The sequence below is a fragment of the Teleopsis dalmanni genome, chromosome 2, assembly GCF_002237135.1.
Source record: "Teleopsis dalmanni isolate 2A chromosome 2, ASM223713v2, whole genome shotgun sequence".
NCBI classification, from domain to species: domain Eukaryota; kingdom Metazoa; phylum Arthropoda; class Insecta; order Diptera; family Diopsidae; genus Teleopsis; species Teleopsis dalmanni.
Genome location: NC_051847.1, coordinates 190,315,844 through 190,334,427, shown reverse-complemented (window position 1 = coordinate 190,334,427; position 18,584 = coordinate 190,315,844). Strand labels below are relative to the sequence as shown.

General features: G+C 28.0%; 1 protein-coding gene across 3 annotated transcripts in view; it reads left to right on the top strand.

Annotated features, from left to right (window-relative positions):
- LOC119679070 (eukaryotic translation initiation factor 4 gamma-like) overlaps nucleotides 1-18,584 on the top strand; it is a 28,050-nt gene that overhangs the window by 4,094 nt on the left and 5,372 nt on the right. Inside the window, exons 2-6 of one of the 3 annotated variants that reach the window (XM_038091222.1) lie at nucleotides 7,878-9,604; nucleotides 10,231-10,530; nucleotides 10,659-11,315; nucleotides 12,539-13,611; nucleotides 13,950-16,963. The exons of 1 other annotated variant lie outside the window; for it this stretch is intronic. In XM_038091222.1, coding sequence (XP_037947150.1) covers nucleotides 7,897-9,604; nucleotides 10,231-10,530; nucleotides 10,659-11,315; nucleotides 12,539-13,611; nucleotides 13,950-16,397 — 6,186 coding nt within the window. In that variant the 5' untranslated portion in view covers nucleotides 7,878-7,896 and the 3' untranslated portion in view covers nucleotides 16,398-16,963. Of the gene's footprint in view, nucleotides 1-7,877; nucleotides 9,605-10,230; nucleotides 10,531-10,658; nucleotides 11,316-12,538; nucleotides 13,612-13,949; nucleotides 16,964-18,584 lie in introns of those variants that run through there. One more of the 3 variants, XM_038091223.1, reaches the window with a different exon arrangement.

Below are 18,584 nucleotides of genomic sequence, written 5' to 3'. Positions count from 1 at the left end.
ATTGTGTCAGTGTAAACACCATTTTTCAACGTCAAAGCTAGCACTTCACTATGTTACTTAGGTACTAAACTACCCAAATACATAATATGAAGTCTTTGTTATAATGCCAAAATATACACTCAATTTTCTATTTGCAAGCCTATTACTGGTATCAACGTTAGTAATTCTTATAATTGCCACAATTCATTTTTTTTAATTTTTCAATGATTTTAAGTTAATTTAAGGTCAGCATGAAATTTTGGGAAGGATGTCTCTTAAAATAAAAATATTTTATTAACCCTTTATAACCTCTATTTATGAATATAATTGCCATAGACCAGATGTCTAGGAGAAAAAAGGTTATTAATATGAGCTCAACAGGCTCCAAATAACCCAAAAACCATTCAAAGAAAAAATAGGAGTTCATTTTCTTCAACGAAAAATTCAATTTAAATTCAATGGAATTTCAGTTAGCCGAAAATGTGATTGCATTAGATTTTTATTTATAATCCGTGACGATGTTTTTTCAAGTATTGACTACTGTCAAAACTACCTGATGCAATTGACGATAGTTGAATTAAATTTTTAGCTAACCAAACATCTGCTAGAGATTCTCCGAAATATGCATTTTAAGTCATGTTCTAATATAAGAGGATTTAAGTTAAATTATTTGTATATATTCGAGTACCTGTTACAATTAAATATAATTTTGGGTTAACTTTTGACTTGTTTCGTATACTGTTAAATATATTCATATATATTAAACTACCTGTACCAAAAAATTATAGTCCCAACTATGCAACTGTTTTGGGCATTTCCAGATATTAATGATATGTGTTTTTTTCATTGTTAAAATTCGCTTAAATAGATGTCAAATTTTAGACTGCCGTCAGACATTGTCAGTCCTTGTACCTTAACAGTTTAAATAAAGACTAGTATTATTCTATTTAAGTGTGTTAAAATATTTTTTTTAAAAGTTCTTAATTATAATGTTAATTTAATGTTAAAATTTTAAATCCATAGAAAAGACTGTGAAATACAAATAAATTAATAGTGAAGTTACAATAACTAAGTTCAACTAATACTGTAAGTAATGTTTATGTTTATAAAGAATATATCTTTATATATAAACTAAATATATAAAAAAAATTTGGAAAATAAATATAAAATTGGAATTATTGGTAGATGTGTTCTTGTTTCTATGAATGAAATACAGTAAAAAAACTACTAAAGTGGCTAACTAGATTCAAAAATAATAAAAAAATATTGCTTCAGATAAAAAGAATGAATAGAAAATAAAAAAAAGTGCTAGCTAACTGCACTTTAAACACGATATAAAAATTAGAAATTTTCAAGTAAAAAGCAGTTTTGAGTGTTAAAGAAAAGTTGAAATAATTTGATTTTTATATTAATTTTGATTATCTTAATATATTAGCTGTGTGTGAATTGTAAAATTTAATGTTATTCTCTTCTTCTAAGTTCTAAAACTATTCAAACCCATTTTTGCGTAATCACATTCTTTTTCTTATCATAAAATGCTTAAAAAATGTATTGCACATACAATACTTTCAATTCAAAATAAAAATTTTGTCAATAATATTAATACTTACAACATTTATTAGTTAATGTTATTAATTATTTATTGTATTAAATTTGATTTTTTAAGTCAATTATAACGAAAAAGGATCCATATTTCCTAATAGAAACTTAAACTCTCGAAAATTTACTGAAAATATGCTAAGAAATTTCAGTCCATTTTGTTAATTTAATGTTTATAACGATTTTATTCCAACTATCTAAAATAATTTAGATCTTGAAATCTTAATTTAGTTACTATTCACACACAGTCCTAATGTTAGATCATTAGCTCCTGCCATGATTTTTTTGGGTACTTTGTTTTGGTGTGTTGGAGTATGTAGTCTTCTCAAAAACAAAATTCTATTTTATTTAAAATTATTAATTTTATTTTTTAGAAAATATAATTTAGAAAAATTGTTTTTATTCAATTCTCTTTATCACGTTGACGAATAGTAGTTTCAGTGTTCTCTCTTACAATAGTGATAATTAGAATTAAACTATTGTGACGTTCATATATGCGTAATCGACATAAATGTCGACCACACATATGTATTTATTATTGTAAGTAAGTAATATATAATATATATAATTTTTTCGCAATAAATGAATGTTTTGGTTAGTTGTTTGTAGTGCGACAGAGGAGTTTCTTCTTCTGTCCAAGTAGCGAATCGGCACTGTTTTGCTACTACAAAATCCCCCGATTATAAAATATCTCAGTTCTTTAAGTAACTAGGACCGTTGAAAATTGATTGAAGGATTTATGTTTGGGATGTACGACAGGTTTATATTTTATTTACTTTCATAATGGAGAGTTATGGCATAATATACTGGTGGACCAGGCAAGTAATTGATAATTGTTTCTATATCTTATCTGCAGCTACATCATTCCAGGTCATAGATTTCCACTGGTCACCTCTTTCTTGGTTCTGCACAGTAGTTTTCTCCTTCTCTAAATATTGTAGCTCTTGGCCTATTTAGTTTGGATTTGATTTTTTACAGCCACTGTAGTTTTCCATTTGAGTTTTGCTGCTCTTCAAAAATGATAATATATATCTTTTTGATCACCTTTTAATTTGCCTTTGTTCCTCTATAGAGAATGCTTCTGTTTTGTTTCTGTTTATTCGCAAGAATGTTTTGGCATGTGTGGTTTTCCATTATGGAAAATTTTCATCTTTACCCTTTACAAATGTCAAATGATATTTTTTTAACATTTAACAGTTGCTTAAATTTTAAACTTAAAATTGTTGCACCCTTTATATAAAAAATATTTAGAACTTTTAAAGTACAAAATAAAATGAAAATTTGTGATACGTGGGCATTACTTCACATACTTAACAAATATAAATTATTGGCAGAATTTTGATCGGATATAAAATTATAAATATGTTAATTTACTAATTATTATTATGACTCTTAATAATTTGAACTTATAAAAATATACAATAAATATTTATATACTCACACCCCAAATATTTACAATGTTTCAACACGCATTCTTTTTTGAAACCTCCACATATAAAATATATAGTATATAGTACAAATATATATATTTTTTTTAACAATTTAATGAAATAATAAATAAACATTTTTGCTCATATTGCTTATACAATAAAAATCTAAAAAGAAAAAAAAAAAAAATAACCTACACTGCATATTTATTTAAGTATTTTTCCCAACATTGTCATTGAATGTCATATCAACATTTTTAAATACCTAAAAAAGTTTTTAAATTTTCGAATATATTGAAATTGTTTTAAAAAACCTTTAGAACATTTTTTATAAAAGAATTTTGTACTTTCATATTGTTTTAAATGTTTTGTTATGGTTGTCACTCTATTAAATAATTTAGTAGTCTAAATGCTTCAAAAGTTGTCGATAAAAATGTGAATATTTATTTACTTTCCCTCACTATAAAATAGAACACTTGGAGATAATTCGCTCAATGTCGGGAATAACATTGACGTTCTGCAGAAAGTATAAGTAGGGGGTTCTAAACCCTGTCATCAACTCAACCATATGTTTGAAGTCATTTTGTTGGATTTATATATGTATATATAAATGAGATTTTACGAGTACATATATCTTATATCACCAAATTTTAATGGCACTTTTATTTTCCTTTTTTTCTTTTGTTTTCACTCTCAGTATTTTTTCACTGCTACTGTTGTGAAGTTTGATGCTCAAGTTTAAATATGGATAGTCGTCAAGCTCAGTGCGGAGTGAAATAACTAACAGTTGCTGTAGTTGTACTTGGAATTATGAATATCAGTAAATATGTGGTTTACTAAGAAGCTACTTTATTCTATTTTACTTAATTTTATCTATTTAAAATGATAAAAAAAAAAGTAACAACAAAGATGCAAGTGCACCATATGGCACAAATAAGACCCTTATAAACAAATAATTTTTTTTAACTGGAATTTATAGCAATTTTTAAATAATTTTAAAAAGAAATTCAATCCCTTCCTTATTGGAAGAAATAATTATTATTTATGATTAAACTAATCGCTATTATTAAATTAATCACTTTGATTTTACTTTGAATCTTGTTATCTTAAATCTTGTAGCACCCTATATATATATATATTATTTCATATATGTATGAATATAGTTTTAAATGGAATGTACACGTACGCCGTCTATTTCTAATTTATTTTCTGTATAATATTGTCTGCATATTATTGTTTCTACTATAGCATTTTCTTTGTTCATAAGGCATTGCTGTACCATCCTACACATCGCTTCAATCAGAAAACACTTGTTGATGACGTGTGTTCGTCATTACGACAAACTCGAATGTTATCAGCAAATACTTTGTGTTTTTTATAATTTTTATTTACAATTTATTTAACAAAACACCTTTTTTCTGATACACGTGAATGCAATTTCTCTAGAAATTTGTGTTTATTTGCTTATATTAGCGCCTGTACTTTGGATAAGCGAAAAGGGCAACATATAGAACTTTCCAGATTTTTAAAATAATAATATTCGCTGGACTAATGAATTCAATACTTAGTTGCAATTTTTAACTTCCAATAAAAAGTTTTTGTATTTATTAAAGACCTATTTTAGTTAAATATATGTGTATATCTTTGGTATTATTTTAGTTAATATTTAATATATATATAATCTGGTTCGATTTAATAGTAATTATTACAAGAATAATAACTAGTTTGCAATTATTAGCATTCCGTATCAAAACGACATTAAGTTAGAAAAGCCCAAGAAATGTAATCATATGGAAAGAACTGGAGACAGTTAATATTAGACGTGTTATTTAAAATGAGTCAATCGACTTTAGCTTAAAGGTCGATTGTAGAAAAATTATGCACAATAGATAGTAATTTTTATGAAATATTTGTAAGTTGAAATATTGAAGTTAAAATATTTTCTGTTCAAAAAAAATGTAACATCTTAAGTCACAGAATTATGACTCATATTTTAGTCCATATGACTTTTTAGAAGTCATATTTTCAGTCTTCTTTAATACTAACTTAGAGTTTTTCTGTGGGCTTAACTAATTTTTTTTAAATATTTTCCAGATTTTATATACTGCTTGATATACAAGTATATAACTTACGAATTATATAATGAATTAGACATTCAGTATAATGAATATACAATCAACGCCAAAATTATTATAAAATAAATAAAAATATAAAATTATTATTATTTATTATACTACAATTAAAAAATTATTTAATGTATAGTATGCTGTGGGTCTCTTTACTTTGGGTTATAGAAAAAAACATGGTTCTACAAGGCCTACTCTGCAGAAGCTATATAAAAAATGAATAAAAGTTTTTTTTATAACTTTTTTTTTATAAAAAATTATTTTAAAATATTTTTTACATTGTTTGGAATTTCATTTTGATATTTCATTATAATGACACGTACCATTGATTTGATGTCATATAAAGTCTCTAATTGTTAAGGTCAATAATATACTTAAATTGCACATTTAAAAAAGCTTACTTGATTTAAAAATAAAAGCTGGGGTCTACAAAGTTGCACTGTTAGAGATGTCTATATTTCGTTAGAATATATGCTTCATTCTACTTTATTTAACCAAAAATTTCTGACTTTATTATGAATTCAATTTCATAAATTAGTAGTCACTTTGATTTCAGTTATGAAATGGATGTGAACAGTTATAGGAAGGTCCAATTCAATCAATTTTATCAAAAACCATTATTAAATCACACTTGAGTTGTTCTTAGTTTTATGAAGGAACACATTATACTTTGTCAGGTTTTAAGAAAGTAAAGATGATGTATATGTAAAATAGTTAAAATTGATTTCTATATAGCTATATATGGATTGACCGGGCATACCACTATTATGACGACATAGTGACAATGCGTTAGGCATTTTTAAACCTCCACTCCGCAAAAACAAATATATGGATTGATAGTACATTAAAAAATTAAGTCCATTGTTTCGATGGACCTATATCGTAGTTCTATTATTTTCAAACAAATATCGTTACTTATCTGGAATAAACATCGATGAAACTAACTTCATTTTATAATGTGTTATTATAGGAATATTTTTTAAAAAAATTTTTTGATTATTAACAACCAATAAGCATTCCTTCGATGTGAATCCATTAATACGAAATTTCTGTTTTCCATGTATAGAAAAAGGAGAATTAAAGTTTTAAGCAATTTTTTATCGGCTATTACGAAAATAACATCATCATTTTTTGTATTCGTATAAACAATTCTTCCTCGCTTACTTGTTGCATATTTCTTTGGTTATTTAGTTATTCGTATTTGTTTATTTTATTATTTTACAATATCCGCTTTTTTTTTTCAAAAGCAATAAAATTTTTACTTACTACAATGGCAATTTCAATATAGTTGAATAGCTAGCTCTGCAGTTGAAATGGAAGATATAATTGACAATTTCATTTTTGTTCGCTTCTGTCAACATTTGAAATTTAAACATTGGGAAGAAGGAGGGGTATAGAGGCTAAAGTTATATAAAAATTAACTTATATAAAATGTTAATGTATTGAACTGAACGCCTACAACTGATTTGATTTTATATTCCCGACACATAATTCAGTTTGAGTTTTAACTGAAAGTGCAATAAAGTGTTTTTCATGAATAATTTAATAATAGAGCAAAATGTTTCATATAAATCGAGAGTAAGAAAATATATCTATTGTATATATACCAAGTTTAATTCTTACACCAATACTATAACTGATTTCAAGATTGTTTATATTATATTCTCTTATAAGATCATTACCATTTTTTTTTTGTTTAATTTAGTATTAATAACTAGATTTGTAGAAAAGCAAAGAAGATATTGTTATTCATATATAAAAACAAAAAGATAAAATATATACTAATATTGTTTAAAACTGTATCATTCCACTATCCTTGCAAAAGTTGAAATTGAAACGGTAGAGCTGGATCGTATTTATTGTATTTTGGGAGCTCTGGAACATAGACTCGTTGCCTTTTGAAAGGAAAATAAATATTTATTTCTTTTCATTATTTCGGAAGAATTATCTATACATTTCATATATAAATGTATCTTTAAAGTATATCTATGAATACTTTCCACTTTCCCTTGAATATATATAAATTACTTAGCATCCCTAGACAACGTGAGGGAAATTTAGAAAATTACTATAAAGACTATAAAGTAGCATTAAAAATAAAATATATAAATATAAATCAAAAAGTATTAAGTATAGTAATTCTCCGTAAAGTAATTAGTTTTTTACTTTCATTTTATATATAGTTAATTAGATAATAACTTTATACTGTAATTTTGATATTCAAAATTAAATTATTAACAACAGTATGTAAAATATAAGTGTATCCTTTGTATTTTATATCTAGGTAAATTTTACAGATTTTGATTTTATATTATAGATTTTCCTTGTTTTATACTTTATTTACAATTTTGTTTTGTTTAATTTAATTCGCATATTTAAATTACTATAAAAATAAGGTAAAAAAATTAAATGTGTAGTGTGTTTGTGTGTAAAAACTACGATTTTTTTAGTATTTTAATTATATACAATTACAATAAAATATAATTGTTTTTATTTAAAAATAATTTTTGCACGTTCATAAAAAACGTATCATTTTAACATTTTTATATATTGTTTAAATAATAATAGAAAAAAAAACTAACATAAAAACATATATAATTTTTTTCACTTTTTACTCCTTATGGAACGCAAAAATCAAAATCATTTCAAACAAATCATCAAAACAAAACTAACCGAAATGAAATAATAATAAAATTTAAAAAAATAAAATATGTCGACAATTTTGAATTTGTTATATACAATGAAGAAATTTTAAAACTCCTCCCATGTTACATCAAGCGGGAGGGGGTGGGAAGGGAAATCGCCCAGCACAGCAACAGCCGCAACAATTAAATCAGCACCAGTTGACTATATCTCAATTACAGTTGCATCCCGGTCAACAAGCACTGCATCAAGCGAATCAGACAGGGCATTCAATTCACGCTGTACAACAACAGCAACTTTCGTCGGCACCGTTGCATCTGGGACATCAAACCCAAACACAAAATCTTTCCCATTACCAACACCCGCAACAAAATCAACAGCAGGCTCCGCAGCCGCAACTGGCACATCCATCACAATCATTCTTAATATTAAATCAGCCTCCGCCGTTGCCTCAATCTAATAATGGCACACCTGGACCACAACTGGCATCCTCGCCACCATTACAAAATTCTAGTACGCCGCATACAACAACACAATCCGGAGGACAAATACAATGTTATGGCAACAATAACAGTATTAACCACACTAATAATACAGGAAATATTGGAAGACAACAGTCTGCAACAAATAATACCGGAAATATACAATATGCCGGCAATACCAACATTATTCCCGCACATGGTCCAGGGTTCATGACAACAACTTTCCACATGCCATACCAGCAAGCACCGCCTCCAGCATCTGTAATGGCAGCAACAATATATGCTAATAATGCGGCACCTGTTGGTAATCATAATGCAAACACGACACAAAACACATCTCAACAAGCATTGTTTACCGCAGCGCAACATCAACCGCAGCAGCCACACGGTATGCCCCCCGCACAAGCTCTACAATATTTTCCAGGCAACATAAGCGTACCGAATACACAGATGCGTGGCGTGCTTACTCATCGTTCTTATGTGATGCCACCATTTTTTGCATTCCCAACTGGACCGCGAGCTCAACTTCTTTCAAATTCTCACCAACAGCCGGGTGTTGGACAGGTCTTGCAAACTGCAACACGTGGACCCATGGGTACAACAACAGCATACATTCAACCATATTGTCAACCGCCCATTCCAATGTGTACACCGCAATCACCTATAATACCGCAACCACCAACAGCATCATCCTCACTGCAGACATATAGCACACATATGCAAGCATCTAATGCAATTGGTGCGGCATCCTCATCTAATACGTCTATAAATTCTTTGAATAGCAATACAGAAATTGTGAAACCGCGCAAACACGCTATTCCCATTATAAATCCCGATACAATGGTGAGTATATTTGAGGAAAAACCCAGAAGACAAAGCACTTCAACAGAAACATCACCTGATACATTAAAAAAAAGTAAAGATGATAGCGGTATAAATATTGAAGAAAATACTATTGCTAGTGACAGTCTATTAACTTCTACGGAGCAAACTGAGGCATCACTACTTGCTGACTCATCAGCTGATGATTATGAACAACATTTACAAAACGAACTATCTGTTGATTCCAATATGAATCAAACTAGCTACGAAGAAAAATCGACTTTCACCGTCTCTTCATCACCAGCTGTCTCCAATATTTCCGCTACTGAAGAGGAGTATGATGATAATACCTCTATTTGTTCACAAACAACTTCGAATACTAAGTTAAATTCAGATAAACAAACTGAGGATTATACAATAGAATTTGAGGATGAGCACATAACGGTTGTTGTTGAAGAAGTGCCTGTAGAGTCCAGCACAAATATAGTTGAAGATGAAGTTGATAATATTTGCAGTTTCAGTGACGGTAAATTTTAAATTCTTAATTATTTATAATCAATTTCAATATAATTAGGTGGCACTATCATTAATAATTTAACATGTAGTCATTATGGTTATGGTATGCTTTTAATATATTATTTATAAATATTAAATTAATTAATAATAATTTTGTATATAATTTATTATCTGGTTTGCTTTTTAATTTTTTTACATTTAATTTTGCAAATGTTGTAGGATTTAATACACTAATAACGCAATAAAACTGATTTCATTGATTTAAAGACACATGCGTAAAATTTCGCATCAACACTATAATTCCATTATTTTTTTATAACATATTTATTTTATATATTTTTTAATTTTTGGATCATTTTTTAATGATTCCCGAGTTGTGTTAAATAGAAGAAAGAAATGGCCACAAATTTTATGCACTAAAATACCTTTGAATTATTGATATAATTTGAAAAGAACTAGCATATTAAAGTCAAAAATATCAAAAATTTATTTTGACGACTTCGATTGTTTAGTTTGTATTTTTATATGGGAAAAAGATTGTCGAACAATTATTTTCAACAATCGTAGCATTTATTTGAACATTTAGTTAGTCTCACAAAAAAAAAATTTGGTTTAAAAATTTTGACTTCGTTTCAGTAAAAGATCCAACATCGCCACAGATAGAGATAGTCAAAAGTAAAAAGACTAAAGCAGTTACTAAAGAATTAACAGTTACTCAAAATTCTTCTATATTAAAAAAAAGCAACGCACAAGAATTTGTAAAAACAGAGCTTACATCTGTCGTAGTAAAGGAGCCGAAATCGAATGAAGGTCCACGAATAAAGATTTTGCAACGAGAAGAAAATCAACTTATAACAACAAAACAGTGTTCAAAATCTGAAGAATTAAACACGCTCTCCAACGTTAAAGAACAGATACAACAAACGAAAAAACAAAGTAAATTATATACACCTACCAATTCACTCTTTACTCTTCAAATTTTATTTTTCTATCTAAAAAATATAATGTATTTCACATTATAAAATTCTCCCTCACTACATGCATAATTCTAATAAATTTTCCAGGTAGTAACACTGAAGAGGATTTACCGCAAACAGTAGTCTCAACAACAAAAGTAACTAGTAAACGAAATATTACGATCATGCAAAGAAAAACTTTGACTGCTTCGATGACCCCAACTCCAAGCACAAGCTCTTCAGCTTCGCCTATTATAGTGAAAACTTTGCCAGATAAGAAAACCACTAACAATGCTAAAACTAACAATGCAGTAGAAGATCTAGAACAGACAGCAACAGATACTTCCCAATCAAATAAAAGTGTTTCCACAAAAAGTTTGAAAAAAAATCGAAAGGCTGCGAAACGTGCCAGAGAGGCTGAAGCTAAAAACAAAAAAAATGAACGAAACAATTTAAAAAAGACTAGTGAAAATGATAACAATAATAATCAAACTGTTCAGACAGTAACAACGACTACTGCAAAGCTTCAGAACAATAATAATCAAAATCAGAATCAGAATAAAGCAAATGCTAAGAAGAAAAATCAAACGAATAATGTTAGTTGTGATTCAGGACCATCCTGTCCTGATAAAACGGCAAATAAAAGGCAGCAACCTCAGCAGCATGAACAGAATCAGCAGAAAAAAAATAAACGTACTGGAGACGAACAGCAGAAGGTTGAAAGGAATGATGGTCGTACAAATAATAAACCCAAACCTACAAAAAGTAATTTATAAATATCTAACAACTATATAGTGTATAAAAACAAACTTTGAGATTCATACGAGATGTTTGAAGAACAATTAAATTATAGCGCAGATAAAGTATATTGTTATTTGCTTAAATAGAATATAAATTGTAATATATCTCAACGTTGATTATGTCTAGGAAATTTGAAGTTTTTATAATTATATTGGATCTTTGAAGATTCTATAATGAATAGAGTGTTTGTTAGTTTATAAATATTTTCAAACGAATTCATAATGAATTCGATTTATATTAGATATGCAAAGTCAGTACTAAGTCTACTAATCAATAGTCTATGTGTTTTTTTTTTGGCTACATCTGGACATTTTTCAAAAAATAATTTTTTTTGTTATATGTATTTTATAAATACCATATTTTGCTTAATATTTCCAACTTTCCAATTTTATATTAGTTTGTATATATAGTCAATATATACAATTTTTTTTTTTTGAAATGAACATACACTCTATTACTTATCTCAATTGTTTCAATTTAAAAATCTTAGTCTTAAGTTTGTCCTGCCGTTGCTAGTGACAGCTTATTAACTTTTAGTGAACAAACTAAAGTCTCTGAATCAAGTCTCTGTTATAACTTTTTCTGATCCAACAGTTTACTTTTGCTGACCGGAACACTGTACCGTTCGTTCTGATTTACAAATTGCAGTTATTTATTGTTTATATTGTTATTGTAATAACCACCATCGTTAGACTAGTAACTCGTAGACATTGACCCGATATTTTTTTTAAAATTTTTGCTACCTACCTATCTGCTGTTATGGAGAACACATTTTATAGTCTAATCGAAGTTTTCACAAAACTTCTTTCATTTGATAAAATTTACGCCATTTAATTTATTATATTATTTTTATTATATTTTATTATTTTGTCTTGTAAATATTTTAACAGCACTTTGCTTATTGCTTATTTAATTTAACCGCAGGCTACTGCCAAATTTTCATACTTAATTGCCATATATATTTAATTTTGTTTTTGCATTGGTTTGGTTTGGTATTAATTTAATTTACAATAAGAATAAAATTAATTTTTTTATGAATGAAAGTAATATTTATTTTTTTCAAGCATCTCACATATAATTTACATTGGTTTTTGTTTATCGCACATATTTACAACTACTAATACATATCTCATTTTAATATATATATATTTATTTGTGTTTCTTTCCCCTTAACAAAAACTATTTAGTTGAATCAGACGCTCCGGTTAAAAATAAACTTTTAAACAATGATGAAATTGTGGCGAAATACTTGCAGCCTGACTTGAATGCAACTCAGGGTGAAGCCGATCATAATTATGAATTTCTAAACAAATCCGTTTCGCCTGGTGAAGATGAGGAGGAACTAAGTGCTCGTTTGCTATTACATGAACAACAGTATGCTATGGATACACATGCTGAATTGAAAGCCATACGTTTCGGCGACTTCTCTGAAGATAAGGACTCTGATGAATTATCAGAAACGAAATCAATTATTGATAATACAACAAACGCTGTCTTTAGTAATATTAAAAATAATATGCCAACAAGCGCAGAGTATAACAGAAATAGAAATTCTAGTGACGTCACCATCAACGACAAGATCATTAAAAGAAATTTAGAATTCAAAATTGGATTTGGTAGAGTTGAGGGTGGAGCTGATAAGCCATTACAAACAAATATCTCATATAAATCTGATGGAACCACAAAATCTCTAACTAGATATAGTATGGATGAGCTAAGAACTATATCAAAATCTGCACAATCTCGCAAACCGCCAGTTATAAATTTTCCACCTGGCAGTTGTATATCACAATTATTTGTTTCGCGTCATAATCATTCCAACAATCAACATCAAAGTAATAATATGCATCAGCACGTACACCAACAACAATATCAGCACATGAACTTTAATGAATCGATTGAGTTCCTGAGTGGTAAGCGTCGCACACAAAATAAAAAACATGACAATACGTCAAATAGCGCTAACTCTCATGCGACATCCTCAAGTAGCATGAATAGTCAGAATCAACGAAAAATGGACATTATACATGTGAATCTATCACTGAATGAAGAAATTAAACTATCCGAGTGTGAAAATGCTTGGCAACCAGATTCCATACGCAGTAAATCCATTAAATCCCATTCTAGTCCGAATGACGATATTGATGCGGTACTAAAGAAGGTACGAGGTGTGCTGAATAAACTTACTCCGGATAATTTTGATGTGCTATTGAAATCAATGTCAAATATCTCAATTGATACGCAGGAGAAAATGCACCAAGTAATTATATTAAAATAATTTGTTATTAGTTTTTAGCTTAATTAGTCTTATCTCACAACAAACGTGTTAACATGAAGCCTCTATGGTAGTATTGTGTATTGGTGTACGATTTTCTGATTTTTAAATCAACCATTAAATTCCAACTGTTCTAGAACGTACGTAAAAAACGTACTACATATTTTTTACCATAAATGTTTCATGTTAAGATAGTCTATATCAGTTTTTATATAAGCATTTTAAGTTTCTTGACTGTAGTACTAAACACTTTTTAGTTTTTACTTTTTACTTATTTTATTTCATTGTTTGTATTTAACTACAACAATATTTTATTCTCCTAGGTTATAATTCTGATATTTGAAAAGACCATTAGTGAACCGAATTTCGCACCAACCTATGCAAAATTCTGCAAAGTCCTTTTTCATGAGACAACAATCGATAGTAAAGCACTGATAACACGCATACAAAATGAGTTTGAAACCAATGTGAACGATGCGCATGCTAAGAAACTCAAATTGCAACCACTCGTTGAAAAGTTAGAAAAATGTGAAGATCCCAAAGAGCGTATAGAACTTCAGGCTGAAATAGAAAACCAAGAATATCAATTCAGACGGCGAGCTTGGGGTACTGTACGTTTCATTGGTGAGATTTACAAACTGCAATCGTTAGGCAGTGATCGAGTGTTGATTTGCATTGAGTCGTTGTTAGAGCATGGATCGGAGGAAAAGTTGGAATATATGTGTAAATTGCTCACAACTGTCGGCCATCTGTTAGAGGGTAAAGCAACAGAACACAAATTACGTTTAGATAAAATATTCCGCAAAATCAACGATATTGTAAATAAATCGCGTAATAACAACAATAATAAAAAGCAAGAAAAAATTAGTAGTCGCGTTCGTTTTATGATGCAAGATGTTATGGACTTACGTGCCCGTAATTGGGATCAGCCTTACACTGATAAACAACGGCGGACTCCCACCAAGCAGCAACAACAGCAACATTTAACTGAAAAAGTTCAAAATAAAAGCAATGCAACAAATCTAATTAACTCTAATCGTTCCGTTGGTTACAATAGTCAAAATAATTCCCGTCATTCACGTGGAATTGATAACCAACGTGATAATAATTATTTTGCATCAAATAAACAAAAATTGAATTACGTACAACAAAATGAACAGATAGATATGAACAAACTTAAGTTTACACGTAACGAAGATACCACGTTGGGCTGTTCGTCAATGTGTCTTTGGAAAATTCACGGTCGTGCACCAACATCAGTAAATACAAATTCCACTACGTTAACAAACAACGCGTCCACTAGCGCAAGTGCCAGCGGTAGTACACATACAACTGATAGTAATGTAAGACGTACAACAAATCCATTCCAAATATTAGATAACCTCGATAACAATCGTACAACATCTCAAAGTAGCGTGGGGAGCAGCTGTAGTAGCACTAATTCATCAAACTGCGGTTATAACAATAAAGAATGCCAGCGCATTATCAATGGTCTAGTTGAAGAAATACTTGACGGCAACTCTGGTTGGGGGCAAGAAGTGTTAAACATTTGGCAAACAGCAAATCGATTCCAACAGACATCATTGTTGCAGTACATATTAATAGAGTATCTACATTTAGCAGATACTAAACGCACGCAACGTGAAGCTTGTGCCAAAATATTCATACACTTGATACCCAATAAGAAAATTTTTGATAAAAAAGTGTTTACCACAGCTTACAATGAGTTTGCAGAAGAGTTTCCCGACTTACTTGTTGATGTGCCAAATGGTTGGAGTTACATATTTGAATTTTTAGGTTCAATACTACATGAACGTTTGCTGCATTTGGATGACATTTGGAATTCACAATGGGATAATAATGGTCCTAAATTCGCAGAACGATTCCTCAAAGCGTTGGTAGTATATTTTACAAATGAATTTGGTGCTAATTATATGTATGATATGTGGCATAAAGAATTTAAATTAGATCGTGCCCAAAGGTTTTTCTCCGATGAAAGCGATTGGGATCGGTTTATAAAAGCAAACAGCTTTCAGTATATTGCAGAGAGAAATTATAAAATACCGCAGGCGGTTCGAGTAAACAAATCACATAACATAACCACTGCCGAGCAAGTGGAACGCATCGAATATTTACTAAACACAGCCAACGAGTGCGATCTTGCTATTGACTATATAAATACAAATGTAATTATTAATTCAACTTTTATAAAAAATCTCACAAAATGCTTATGCTGTGATTTTTCAACTGTGATCCAAACCAACAATAATAATACTAGTAGTGGCACAGCAACGTCGTCTATCACAACATCAAATACGCCGAAGAAGACGAAAAAGTCACAGCATAAGCGCCAATTAAACACGGAATTATTCCGCAGTAAATGCACACCACTATTGAGGCTTTGTATCGATATGCGCGAAGAGTATGAAATTGCATGCTTAGATGCAATTGTAGATGCACTACAACAAGCATATGAAGATTCGACAACCGCTAATGATTTGATCTGCAGTGTTTTCGAAATTCTCTATGAATCTGAAATAATTCCGAAGGACTCATACGAAAAATGGTATCAAATACGTAAAAGCGCTGGCGCTTCAACTTCTTCACCCACAAATAGCAATATAAGGAGTGGTACAAACAAGGAAAAGGATAAAAATGCTGGTAGTAATAGACAGGCACATAATAAACAACAACATACCAACAACAATAGCAAAAATCGTAACAATCGACTCAGTGATGAAATTTACACGTACATTAAAAAATTACTATAAATTCAAAAGTACAGCATAAATTATATTAATATCAAGTTATTTCAATTCATTACACTAAGTTTGTCGAAATTATATGTGTCCAGAGGTTTAAGGGAAAAAAATTATAAGTAGGACTATTAGTTAAGACAAATGAAATGAAGTGAACAAATTATATATAGACTGTAGATATATACATTATAACTATATGCTAAATTTTAAAGTGGAATCAAAGTGGAAGTGGAATCAAGATACGTAGCTACGTTTCAAATATATGCATATATTTGTATGTATATATACGTATATACATATAAATATATAATATTTATAAGTATATACATATATATTTATACATATATATGCATATATGGCAGATAGCCAATTCAAACCAACATCCACAACTAACACCAATGGGAGTTAATAACCAACCATACAAAATTTATACATGTTTCACTGAATCCAACCGATTGGTAACTAATAAATTTCAAAATCCCAAGTTTAAAACTAATGTCTGTTCTAATGTCCTTTTATAGATATATTTCGTTCAAAATATTACAAAAGTCCTGTAGATAAAAAAAAATCAATTCAGTTATATATATCAAAATTATAACCTATATTTATTAAATTGTCTTTAATAAAGAAACAGTTTAATTTATTTTTTAAAGCATTTGTGCAGAGAGGAAGCACTTACAAAAGAACACACAATATTTTTTATATATATGATTTTATTCCTTCTACCCTGGCACTTAAATTTTGACTTACTTCACGTTACTAATTCATTTGTTTAAATAACTTTCGAAATATATATAAAACAAGTTCCTTATAACATAATATACAAATAAACAAGAATACATATATATACTAAAATTCGTAAGTAAATAAAAATCTACGAAATAAAAAAAAAAAGAAATTCAAATTATAAGTTTTAAAAATTCGTATTAATATATTAATTTGCATTAAAATCATGTGTGTATATTATTGAATAATGTATATAATCTATGTGTATAGATTATTTATATTACATTAAAGTATACATGTAACATGTATGTTAATATATATATATTTTTTTTTTTCACTCGCTCATAAATGATAGTAAGTACAGCATTTTTATGCCTTTTCACACACAAACACACTAAATTTACATTCAAAATTATTTTAGTATTAATATTGTATTATTTATTAAAATTTAATAAATATATTTATATATTTGAAACCCAAAGAAATGTTTAATAATATATATATATATTTTTCACTCTGACTGAAAATGTTGTAAAACAATTAAAAAATAAATTATGTATTTAGGTATTCAAAAAAATATACATATGTAAGCATAAAGAACTAAAAAAATATATTATATATATATACTTATATATATACATAAATAAATAATGAAAATATATTAACATAATATAAAAAAATATATTAAATTAATTAATTTTTAAAGGTATGAACTCATAGCAATGTGTTTATATTAAAAAAAAAAACAAGAAAAGAAAACATAAATAAACAAACAAATATGTAGAACATGAAAAAAAAATTTATTTAGGACATTAAAATAATTAAATAGATTATATTAAAAAATGTATTTAATAAAATATAAGTTATGAAATTTGATTAATTTGCTTAAATGCAATTTTCTTAAAGCTATTAAAAATTAAATAGAGTAACTACAAAATAAAAATGTACAGTGAACAGTGTAAACACTTAAAATAATTTAATATAAATAAATTAGCTTAATAATTGATAAATTAAATTGAGAAAACTTGGCTATTTTGTGTATAATTAGAATTAATTATAAAACAATATAATTATTCCATTAAGTTATTAAAGAAAAAAGTATATATATTATTTTATTTTCATTAAAAAACTAGAAAAAACTATTTTATTTTTTTTTTTCTAGAATATTTAGAATTTATTTATTTTTAATATATATTCTTTTCAAGAATATATTTTATTCTAAATTAAATATTTTTTGTAGAATATAAATTTATTTCTAAAATATTTTTCTAAAATAAATATTTTTTTCGAGAATATATATTTTATTTCTAGTATATATATTTTTTTTCCAGAATATATATTTTTTTCTAGTATATATATATTTTTTCTAGTATATATTGTATTCTAGAACACATACATTTTTTAGTTATAGATTTTCAATACTGTAGGCAAATAGTCTCCATACTATTTCACAGACAAAAACAAAAAAAAAAA